Here is a 12,876-nt window from a genome sequence, read left to right as displayed (position 1 = left end):
TATATTGCCCACAGGATACAGGTTATGTATATTGAACAAACTAATACTGCTTTAAGTAATAACTGTTTGCAAATCCTAATGCAACAAACAGCCTTCTACTTTAACTGTATTACCTGAAGAACAAAAAAGACTCAATTCTTGCTCTCAGGACCCCGCTCCCACCCTGTAAGCAATTAACACTGAATTAAAATGGGAAATTGGCTGGGCTCAGCTCCCACCTCTGCTGCTTGCTTCTTCATCTCCTCCAGACCAGCATCTCCCCTGCTCCCCTCCCTTGGGTGGGGCATCCTCCAGCATCCCAGCACCAAGGTGGATGAAGCTGGCAGAACTAATCCTCCATAATCACCTTACAAACATCAGCAGCTCTCTTCCAGGAAATCTGGGGCTGAAGAACCAAAATATGCAACTTTGTAAGACAGTGGGACCAGGTAAGAAAGAATCTTAAAAGGCAGCAGGAACTTTGAAAAAAGCTGACCACAAGAACAGCACCATACAGAAATGTATTTATTGAAAGTGTTGTTGCCATTTCATCAGCAAAAGTGGTGGCAAAAGAAACATGTCATTGTAATTATCCTGTCCCAGAATTTGGTCCATATGTCAGCACTGGTTTCTCAGCTGGTTGCTCAGCTCCTGAAGTTCAGCAATCATGTTGTCCATAGCTGTCACCTCATCAGCTATCTCACTGTGAACTTCATTACTTGTTACATCTATGAAAAGTTGCTGCACAACAAAAAGAAATACTTGTAAGTACTTTATAAAGAAATACCTTTAAAAGATAGATACAGTTTGTCTCCTTCAGGGGAGAGACAAAATACAGGAAACTCATAAACTCTATACTGCTTTTCATAATTTTGGCAACTATGATGGTATCTTACTCAAATAAAAGGCCATTTTGTGGCTAATAAACAGAAGTTATACACACACACATATTGACAGATCTTGCATACAGACCTGAAATCTGTGCCACACACCTGATATTGTGCCAAAAGGGTCAAATTCTCCTCTGAACGAGGGGTTTCTGCTCTGACCTGACTGCCTACACTGACTCCTGATTCCCTTGAAAGTAAAGGACTTTTTCATGAAAGTCAAATTAGAAGAGCATCTCATATTTTGCCACTGCAGTTTATAAGCCCACCTATTGACAAATTGGTTGTGAATTTTAATGACCATTTTCCCCAGTATCATATTCTGTTGCTTCATTTTCTGCAAAACTTCAAGTAAATATTTTTTCACATTTGATGTCAAGACATGCCTGGGTGGAGGCATTCACCTGTGTGTAACTAGTTATAGCAGAGAAAACAAAACACTACAGAGTAATAAAAAATGTTCTTAAATACCTTAAGACATTAATAGAAACAACAACAACAAAAAAAGCAGCTAACTCATGAGCAATCATAATCTTCATATATTTAATACTGAGGCTATGTGAGGTACTGCTACACAGAAATATGGGGAAGGGGGGACACCCAAACATATTTATTCCCTTCATTATGTAAAGGGAGAGTGATTCACACTTCATTTGACACAATCACAAAGCCTACATTTAGAGACAAAAACAAACCAAGAAAAGAAAAGTTGCTCTGGAATACATCTGTACATCAGTATATCATCAAAACATAATGGGATAATACAGATATGTATATAAACAAAACTGTACTTAAAAGGCTTGAACTAAGGTATTCACTGTGCCTCAAAATAATGTTGTCACTGAAATAAGGAACGTCTTACACAATAATAGGAACGTATTCATGCTACAAGTACAGAAACTGATTTTCAGCCCAAAAAACTTCACACTGGGAGTGTGACAGAAAAATGTGGCTATTGCTGGTAAGACAGGTAAATAAATCAGAATGATATAATTATTTTCTCTTTTTATTTTTTTTTCTACACAGTTAGAGAGATTTATTCAGCTAGAGACAGCCTGGGGACATTTCAACCACCATCATTCTTTGGGCTTTGTGCCCCATGTCTCCCCAACACAGTGCCCACCTTTCATGCATTTACAAACGATGTCAGATCCAAAGGGTGCATTGGGACAGGACCAGAAGAGTGCCCACTGTGCTATTTGCCACAGCATGTGACTGTCTAGCAGGCTCTGTGCAGAAAAGAGCCCAGAAACAGCACATCTGCAGCCTTTGACAGATTGTGGGTGCTTCATGAGTCCAACACACACAGGAGCTCAAACATCAAAAGATGGAGATCCTGGAAGCAGTGACATTGTTTCACCTGTTCTACTTATTTGTTCCAATTGCATGTCCTGGCTACAAAATTTTGGAATTTTATCAGTTATTTTCACTGTTCTTTTATTCCTCCTGAAATATTAACTAGTGAGTCTGTTCTTAGTCCATTTTTAAAGTGCTTTATTCAGCTGAATTTAAAAATTAAAAAAAATCTTCACACTAATATTGACTCCCAGGGCAGCAAAATGAGATGCAGTCAAGCTCGGACAGACAAAGACTGCTAAACTGTTTGTGCATAGGATCTGACAGAAGATGACTGAGGTTTTAAATTACAACATACTTTGAACATTCAATATTACTTCAAATTCAAAGTAGGATGGCATCTTGGATGGGATGCAAAACCAGTGAGTTCACATAAAATGCTCCATTTCTAATATGACAGTTTTTTCAGAAGTAACAGAAAATCATTAGCTGCCAATAATATAGAGGTTAATTTAATTAGTGCCTTTGGAACTTGAAATAGAGTTTACTAGACTCATATTATTAATCTTTTAGATAATACATCATCTTTCATAATAGAAACCACCTGGACTTGCATTCATATAATGTATGTCATTTAGTGCTTTCTCTACAGTAATATTCAGTCTATGCACCTTTTATGAAGAAAACACAATCGTATTTTGTGAGAGCAAAAATATGTTGTCTCTTTTTTCAACACATTTGAAAGTCTTACCTATACCTGTATCTAAAAGCTGAGTTACAGATCCAGCTTGTGTTCGCTTATGCAACTTTCCTAGGCTTTTATCCTTAAAATTAAAGAACTTAAGAGAAGATGAGCCAAGTTTAGTATGCTGATGACAAATCAACACTTTGTAGCACAAGCACAGATTATAAAACTTCAGCTCTGTGATTCACAGTTGCTAACTCCACAAGCAGGAGGATTTCCTCTTTAGGACAAGATGTGTATTTTAACAGAAAATGTACGATTCAAATATGATGACTTTTTCAATTAATTGACATCTGAATTGGTAGGGTATCCACAAAAACCAGATTAAAAATTAGTTCTGTCTTTTAATAAATAACTCTTTTTAAAACACCCCAAGTGATGCAAAGGAATCTTTACATCTGGGTAAAGATACCCAGATACATCTGGGTCCTTTCTGCAGGTTTAGATCCATTTTTTCTGAGACGGCCCGTTGATCCCATGACTACTTACATTAAAAACAGGTCTTTGAAATGACTGATTACTTTCAAACATACAAATCTGTTTGCCCAACATTTTAAGTCAAGTTCTACCTTACTCTAAAATGTCAGTGCTGTCTCTTAGACTAGTATTGCAGTCAAAGCCGAGCGGGAAGAAGGGAAATAAAAGTTTACTTAAAACTGTAATCCTCAACAGCATGGAGATGAACATCACCTGATGATGCACTGCAACAGGCAGGTATTATTTGATCTATAATTGATTCAAAACAGAGAAATTCTGGCAACAGAACAAAGACTTCTAGCTTTCAAACAAAATTCCTACCTTTCAAACATTCCTACCTTTGCCTTGGATGACAAGCCACGTAAGTTGAGTCGAGCTGAAGAAAGTATCTGCAAAGCTTCCTGATTATTAGATTTGTTCTTGCTGCATTTTATAGCCACTAGAATCCAAACACAGAAAGACCCCAAAACAACAAAAGCATTACCACTCTAGCAATAATCTTTAAACAAAAAACATTTAATTAAAGATCTTGATGCCCTCCACAGATAATTTTAAATGTCATATTCCTCCCCCCCCCACAAAAAAAGTAAAAAAAAAAGCCAAGTAATTATGAGAAGATAACTCTAAACACCACAGGTATCTGTATCCTTCTTAAACCTAAGTACCACAGAACAGGGAATAATCTTAGTAAGTTTCATTCATTTCCTGACTAGCATACTCAATTAAACAATTTATGTGATGATCTGAGGACTGAGATGAACTGCAGATGCATTTTCACTTGCTTTATGAAGTTGCTAGATCATTAAATTAATTGATTCCATATTTACCAGTCTCATGTTTACTGACTCACCCTACACAATTTCTGCCTCATTCCAAGTATATTTTGTATGCAGTATCAGGATGATACTCTCTGCTACAGGACTCCTAGTAGTAGGAATAAATACAATAGGTACAGTATTATTTTGCTACTAAGCTTAATAAATATTTGTTACACTCTTCATGAAAAATAAAAGGGAGAACATACCATGTGCAATCTCAATGGCTCCTTTCACCACTTCCTTAAAAGAAGAAACATCTTTCTCCCAATCACTTGATTGAATTTCACATTTATGTGCCTTAGTGAGATACTGCAGTGACTGCGAGGAGGAAAAAAATTATTAGTATGTCAGAAAATTAACTAGGAAACTAAATTAGTTTTAAGTTTCTACCAAATTAGTGGTGAATGCTGAAAATGAATCTATCTTTACTATACTTGATTTCCTGTGAGTTGTAGTAGTGTCCTCCTCTGCAGCAGTAAGCGCCAGCTGTAACACAGATGTGCTTCACCACTACTGCAGCTCAAGTATGAGAAGCATATAAAGTAACATCTGTCTAATTTTTATCTTTTAAAAATCTGTCTAGACTGATGGATGTGACCCATGTTTGCCAAGTCATCATAATTAAATGCACATGAAAAACAGAAAAATACTTGCATTCACACTTCAAACAGCAAATTCATATCTAAAAAATTTTAAGTGAATACATCAAAGCTTTCTTCCTGTATATGTAATCTCGGGAAATATGCATTTTATAGATGTAGCTGTTAGTTGCCATACTGCTCTGGTTCTCAGTGTGAACAGGAAAAAAATGTAAACAATGTGGAAGGAGGATCCCATTAAGGTGAATAAAATAATTTTAACAGAAGAAATTGATTTTTGCTTTTGAATTTTGTTTTCTTTCTACAGCATCAAAAACATGAAACAAATACATGCCAGAAGTTACATGACTTAGTCCAGTGACAACTCTCCAGTTACCTTTTTAAATAATTTAATATAAAAGAATAAAAAAGTTTCAGTGTGGGACATATACGTGAGTACAGTAAAGACTTCTGATTGTGAGGGTTGTCACTCCAGAAGCTTCCACCTTCTCTCACAATGGCACAGGTGACTGAACTGCTCATGCTGCTGTAAATGGCAATAAAGGGATAGTAAGTCAAATCAGAGTGAATTACTTTTTTTTCATAATAACCTAGGTTATAACTGGTAGTAGTTCTGGCAAGCAGAGGCAAGAATTTCCAAGAGAAGGAACAACAGTTTTTACAGCAGTCTGATTTCAGTCTACATGTGTCTGAGCCAGAGCAGCAAATTAGGGGGGGGTTGCTGACAGATGTCAAGGAGGGGAAAGAATTCAAAGTCTTGCGGACTGTTTATTTGCACTTCTGGAACCTAGATTTATCCTGAAAGGAAACAGTTATGAGCTGGGGAAAGTTCAAGGAACAGAAGGGATTCATAGCCTGGGATGGATCAGCAGGAAACTTGAAGGCTGGAAAGATTCCTCAGTGGGAAAGGTGTGGACTGGACTGCATCCCAGTGTAGGGAAGAAAGAAGTACTGAATGAGGTGGCAGTTCAGATACACTGAAGTGTGAGAGTAAATATATGCTAAGCTAAAGAAAAAAATTCCAAAACAGAACCACAAGCCTAACTTGCAAACCTTGACCAACTTTGATTCAATTTACAAAGCACTGCTGTGAATTTTGACTGTAGACCCCAGTGACTAATGTGGCATCAGATGTATCAGTAGAACAGAAAAGTAAAAACCCCCAGCAACCAAGACACTCTTTTAAAATAGCCACACATACAAGATTGCTCTTTCAAATTCAATGTTAGGAACAAAATTGGTCAAATATAATCAAACCTGCACTAGACAAGGTGCAGAATGGGACGGTATAGAGTAAAGGTCAAACTCTACATTTGTAAGGATGTGCATGACACATTTAAAGGTTTGTTCCCATCTCTTTGTCCTTTGATGCCACAGTATAGTAAATAATGCCCTTTTAGAATTCATTGACCTTTTGCCTAATAAATGTGGGTGGCAAACTGACTATATATCTAGAATTTTTCCACAAATACGGTTATATTCACTGAATATCTGACTGACCCGTGATGGTGCTTGTGAAGCCAATAAATACGGGTTTTATAATTTTTACTTCGTTACATGACATCAGAAATCAGTGATTATTTGGTGCATTGCAAATTAATTTTTACATGTAAATTAACATATGCTGTGGCTTTAGGCAGTTTCGTTCTTTTGTGATCTGGATCTGTGGTACTGTCATACCAGGATATTTGGATACACATGTAAGCATACCTTAAGTCTTTATAAACGTCATTCCATCTCGCAGGCAAGACAGACTGTGTGTTCCACAACCAGCCTGATTAGGAAACACAGTTAAAGTGCTGTCTATACTCTACAAATTGAAACCACGTTTTTAACTGGGTTAGTTAAAAATACCATGATGTAACCAGATTCTGAAATGATTACATTCATAGTATAGACAGGGCCTCTGCTGCTTTGCATGTCTGAGTAAGAATTTGAGGATATATTACAGGATATTGCAGTGTCTGTATTTCTGCATTCTAAATAGGCCAAATCCCTTTTACTCTTCGGCTGTAAAGAAAAATAGAGAAGACAAAGGGAGGAATCGGAGGTATAACAGACACCAACAATGACTAAACAAGGCTCTTCACAGGGCAGAGCACAAAGAGACAATGAGCAAGGCACAAATGATTATAAATTTAAGCCCACAGGAATACAATTTGTACGCCTAACCATCTTCCCTGCTTGATATTAAGCAATCCTCCAGAGAGGCATTTTTTGCCCAGGCCAAAGGCACATCCCCATTGGTGAACATACACTGAATGTTGACCTTGTGTATTTTCAACTTCAGTGAAGATCTGATGACCCTTAATTATTTTTGAACTGTGCAAGGCTATTTGAACTTTTTGAAATTTAATATCAAATGCAAAGCACACTCCAGTATACAACAAAGTAAACACTTCTAGCAGTGCAGAGTGGTTATTCTGGAAATGCTATCAACTTAATTCCTTGGGAAGTGATAAGGACAAGAAATGGAAGTTAACATAGCAAAATCAGTGATGGGTAAAGAGAAACCAATGGTTCAACAGACTAAGGATTAAATATTATTATTTAATTCCATTTTAAGCTAAATAAGGACAAAAAATTTCTACACTGGGGACTTTAACTGTGGTATAGATTATTTTACGTGCATTTTCCCTTAGTGATTACAAAGAGCAGAGATGGCTTATGCTAGTACTGGATCATGCCTTTAAGATCCTTTTTTTTCAGAAGCTGTAATATTCTATCTTCTGAATCAAATATTTCAATTTTAAAAAAGCCAAAGCTCACACCATTATTTGATTATAGATGTTAGAGTGTTGCCAAGAAAAGTTTCAGAATACAAATTCAGGACCATACACATATGCCGTGTAGGATGTGATAGGATGTTTTGAAATGAAACACTGGTAAAAAATAGATTTTTTTTTTTCAAGTCCAAGAAAAAGGATGTAAAACATCTTGCTTCTGTTGTAACAAAAATGTGTGCTGTATGAACACAAAGAAAAGATAATTAGCCTATAAAACACTAAAGCAAAACAGGTCTGGAACAAGAGCATGTTCTACTATAGCACTATAGTTCTTACCTTTTCAATATCTTCACTAATGTCATTCTCTCCATTTCCATAAAGTTGGGCATAAAGTCTCCAGATTTCCCCATCATTTGTCACTCGTGAAGTGACTCTGCCCAAGAGCTCTTGCAGTTTCCCCTTCAGTCCACTTGATACCTCTCCAGCACGATCTGCCAGACCATTCACCACCGCTCTGACCAGAATAGCCAGCACCTTAAAAAAGCAGCAGGAGAGAGTTGTTATTTCAACTCAAATCAACATCAGTATATATGCTGTTATCTGTAATGTTTGGTCTCTATTAATGATTGCGCCATATGGCAAGTACAGAATTTACTAAGAAATACATGGACTAATTCAACTGATTTAAACCTCATCTGCAAGATTCTACATTGGTGCAGGTGAAGAGGTCAAAAATACAAGACAGAAATTTGGGTAAAGGAAACAGAGGTAGAAAATATCTTATAGGTATTTTCACCTTCTAATACAGTTATAAAAAGATTAGTAAATAGGCTGAGCCAAATTCATTCAGGTAATGGAAGACACCTTTTTACAGGACCTGTATTTAACAACCTGCAGAAAGTGAAAGATGTACAGTGGATAAGATGGAAACAGGAAGGCAATGGAATACCACCTTGGGAATCTGTTGTTAATGCACTCCTGGTGATTTACTAGACAAATCAGTTCCATCAAACTCTTCCACAAATACTCCTTAGTGGCCATACTTTTTGAATCACTGGCTTGAGAATGTGGGATCTGACCTGCAGAAATGCTGAGAACATGCAGCTGCTGGTGGGAGACTGGTTTTGCATGTAAAAAAAGCAACATCATACCAGTCTTTTTGTCCCAAACTGGACTCAAAAAACTAGAAAATAGAGTCTCTTTGTCTTAGTTTCTCCTCAGCAAAATAGGAAACAGCAAATGTAAATTAAGGCAGTAGATCCTATGATGAATTAGAAGAAAATAAACCCCAGAAAAGCTGTGGATTATCAAGTGAGTAATACCTGTCCTGTGCAGTGCAGGAGACACAAGGACTGGGGAAGAAATAAGGATGAAAACAAATGGAAGTTTCATCAGGCTTGCATTCAAGCTAGGCAAGTAAGAGGTGCACAAACACCTTCATGCTGGTACTTCCTGACTTGTAAGCCTGTAATTTGGCAACTTTAATGCTTCATCATTTTTGTCCATGTGACACTAACAAAATGAAATCTCATACACAGCAGTATTAATATCAAGACAGTAATAAAACTAACTTCAAAGATGACCTGTGAATAGCTGCAAACCTTACCAAAACACCTCACAAATCAAGATGCAGTTCACTGGTAGAAAGCAATGCAAAAATTATGACAATATCAAAGTATATGACACTCAGAATAAAAACACACCCAGTGTAGCACTTGTGATATGTCATTTTCCTAAAATAACTTTTCTTCTGTAGAATGACTCAATTACAACACATCCCAAAAAATAATGAGTTTTATCAGATACAGAAAATTCTTGGTAGAACAACCCAAATAAATCAAAATGGCTGATAATTATATTAAATAAACATCTACCTGGTATCTTTTCAGAACTAATGGCATCACAGTAACAAATGAACATGAGTTAAACAGCTCCCCTCTTGCCCCCCCAAAACCACAGCAGTCACTCATATTCCTTATAAAATGATATGACAAACTGGCAGTTTCTTCACGACCTCTTAAAATTCACTTAAGAAAACAGAAAATATGATCAACTATTAATAGTCCAATTTATATTCATAATTTGGAATATAGGGCACCAAATCCCACCATTAACCAGGTCTTCTATAATGAGTTGCTAGAAAGGCACCAGCAACTGCTGATATTTCCATTACTAAAGCACTGTAATAAAAAAACATAGGTGCAAGAAAACACTAAACTATGTTCTGTTTTGACAAGAAACCAGAACTCGTCCTGAGGATTCACACACAGATTTATGACTTCTTAATCAATTTCTCAGTTTAACAAAACTGTTAATCAAAGTCCAAATGTTAGTTCATTTGAATATAATATATAATCATCAAAAGTTTTAAAGCTTTTTTAAAAAAAGCTTTATTTTGTTTGTACATTAAAAAAGAGTTTCCTTAATCAGTAGGATGTAGCAACTGTAAAATTAGCCCTATTCCCACAGAGTCTTGATTTTACTTACACTTCTATCACAATAATCCATTTCCTTTTTTTGTAATCCATCATGTAAGCTTTGGCACTACAGCAGTTAAAATGAAACTAGTGTCAAGACCCAGATTAAAGGGTCCATTAAACAGTAATGAATCATTAATGCTTGGTTGTCCACACTTGTTAAATAAAGTTATTTCAAACTGCAAGTGAATCGTACTAATCATCCAGAAGTATTAGCAGTGTAGCAGAGTTTTGCAATTTAGGTTGCCAAAAAAGTTAAAATTTGTATCTTTGAGAGATTTTAAACTGCCATACACACTAAACTACTACAGCAATGCTCTGTTGGTCCAAGATCCCAAACACGCAGTAGAGGATTTTTTTGGTTGGTTGGTTTCCTTCATGCCTATTTTAATGAACTGGGCTCCATATGACCAGAGAGTTCATGTTTAGTATGACATCACACCATCTGCATGCCTCCTTCTCCTTTGCTTTTGTGAATAATGTGTTTACTACAAATTGAACAAAAGATACTGTGAGACAAAACCTTAGAAATAAACCAAGTAATTTACAAATGCAGTGATTTTCATCAGTTACTCTCATTTCACAATTGTTCTCCAAACAACTCCTTTCATATAAAAATTCTCTTGTTCAAACCATTTTCAGATGCTTCACTAATACTAATCAAACTTGACAGTGCACAAGAAAGATGAGAACCCTCAGATAACAGATCCAAAACGACAAATTTGCAGTCTGCGAGCTCTCCCTATTTCCCTTCCAAACGAAGGATTTTATAATAAAGACAATTGTCATTAGTGAGCTACTTAAATGAAGTAGAGCTCCAGAAGTTATTAATTCCTACCCTCGCTTTTCAATATCCCCTTGGAACTTGCTCTTGTGGCCTTTAGCCAGAAATGGTTTGGCAACATGAACTGCTGAAATGAGGATGGGACTTGATGGAAAGGGTACCAGAAAAACTTTGCTAGAATCTCAATAGCACAGAATAGTAAAGTGGAATCCTTTGTCCATACTTCTCTATTCATAATCTTTGACAGCATGTAATGAAGATATGGTTTCTGAAACACTGTATTAAAACAGTTTTTCCAACCACAAAATAACTTTGTGATTCACAAAACTGCAACATTCCAAGTAAAAAAGGTTGATTGTCTCCATAAGCACACATGTGATGGAAATTAGTATAATCAGGAAGTGCAGAAACCTTCCAGGTACATTTACTAGCTGATATTAATAATTCAGAGACCAAACTGATGATTATAATAGGTAAGGCTTTCTCCTTGGGTACTTTTTAGTGACTGATTTACTAGTGGAAACTATGGATAATTCAGTTAGCTTTTCTATTTTATCACATAACACACATATTGAAGGTTTTCCGGGTGTATTTCTCAGCTTTGTGAACATGAAAAGATACATGGAAATGTGAAGAATTTTAAGAACCAGTAAGGAGGGAAGGTAAGAAAGTGTGCTTTTAACATTTATACACAATGCTAGCAAACTGAGACTTTTGAAACTGCCATTTGCTGTAATCTTAGTGCATTGTTGCTCATTTATAAAGAGCCCTTTACCTCTTCCTTGTCCAATCCTATCTGTAGAATCTGTGCATACCTATCTTCAAGCTTCACGATATCATGATCTCAGAACCTTTGCCACAAGGATGGCATTGTTAAATAACTAGAACAGCACAGAAAAAATTTCCCAAATCTGTGTGCTGTACTCAGAAGACTGGCACAAAGGATAACAATGGCCTAACAGAAATCACCAACAGGAATCTGAATGCTTTACTATTATTAGAAGAAATCAGTGATATAAAAATATGACTTCATGCTATTTTGAAATAAAATTAAAAAGTCTGATGTAGCTACAGAAATCAAGGTCATTTCAAATTGCATATTCAATTGCACACTTGTAATCTATACATTCAGTCTCACAAAGGGTATTCTTCAGCATTGATTATGCTAAAAAGCAGTTGGTTTTCACAAAGAACTGGAATCCATGACTCAACTTGTTTCTGCCAGTCCTGTGCATATTTATTTTTTAAAAAATTCCTACCTTGTTTCTCACGATTATGTCATGTAGCTTAGTAGTCTATCAATTAAAATCTATGATGACTACAAATAATAAATATAACTTGAGAGAAGATCATACTATGTTGAATGGAAACAATGGTGTATGTTTTCATTTACTCATGTTCACTATTTCAGATTGTCAAAATACAATTGCACAAGATGGTTATAGATCATCCCTATTCCAAACAGTCCAGTTGGAAAAAAGGAGAGGCTCACCAATGAATGGTGAACTTTGTAAACAATTTCAGCAGAAGCTTTTATTTTTATCTGCTTTTTTGTTTTGCTACAGAAATACTCTCCTCTTGTAAGATAATTGTTTCAAGCCTGAAATTCTCTAATCAGGCCCTGAGGTTTTTCTTGGCAACTAGTAAAATCCTCCTAATTTAGGCAACTGTAATAGAAGTTACAATGAAACCCATATAACACTTCACATATGAGAAGCCAAAGTTAAAATTAAGATGCAAAAATAATTTAGGAAAGATACCATATATACTTCTTTAAAAGTTATAAAAGTTGTATGAGAACAAGATTTAAAAGTTATGCAACAAAAATAGAAATTTAATGCAAGCAATATCCTCAAATTCTTTAATAAAATATATTGCATAAAATTTGACAAATAACAGTAATAGATAGGCATCTGTATCATCTCAAAATATCTCAAATGGGCAAAGAGATGTAGAAACCTCTACTCCTAGTCAGCTGTCAGTCTGTTTTAAATAATACAGTAGACCACCCCTAAAAATGCTATTTTAAGCAGCAAATGAGAAAAAAATTAGTTGAAAAAAGTCAACCATCTACAAGATGCTCCATGA

The 12,876-nt window shown here is 35.9% G+C and overlaps 1 protein-coding gene across 1 annotated transcript in view; it reads right to left on the bottom strand.

Annotated features, from left to right (window-relative positions):
- Positions 1-496: 496 nt before the first annotated feature.
- The window catches only part of TTC27 (tetratricopeptide repeat domain 27), a 112,795-nt gene continuing 100,415 nt past the window's right edge, over positions 497-12,876 (bottom strand). Inside the window, exons 17-20 of the mRNA XM_058020709.1 lie at positions 7,864-8,061; positions 4,409-4,520; positions 3,723-3,823; positions 497-720 (exon numbers count right to left, since the gene is read on the bottom strand). Coding sequence (XP_057876692.1) covers positions 598-720; positions 3,723-3,823; positions 4,409-4,520; positions 7,864-8,061 — 534 coding nt within the window. The 3' untranslated portion in view covers positions 497-597. The remainder of the gene's footprint in view (positions 721-3,722; positions 3,824-4,408; positions 4,521-7,863; positions 8,062-12,876) is intronic.

Source organism: Melospiza georgiana, chromosome 3, assembly GCF_028018845.1.
Source record: "Melospiza georgiana isolate bMelGeo1 chromosome 3, bMelGeo1.pri, whole genome shotgun sequence".
Classification (NCBI taxonomy): Eukaryota; Metazoa; Chordata; class Aves; order Passeriformes; family Passerellidae; genus Melospiza; species Melospiza georgiana.
Note: the sequence above shows the minus strand (reverse complement) of the source record. Positions and strands in the feature narration are given on the sequence as shown.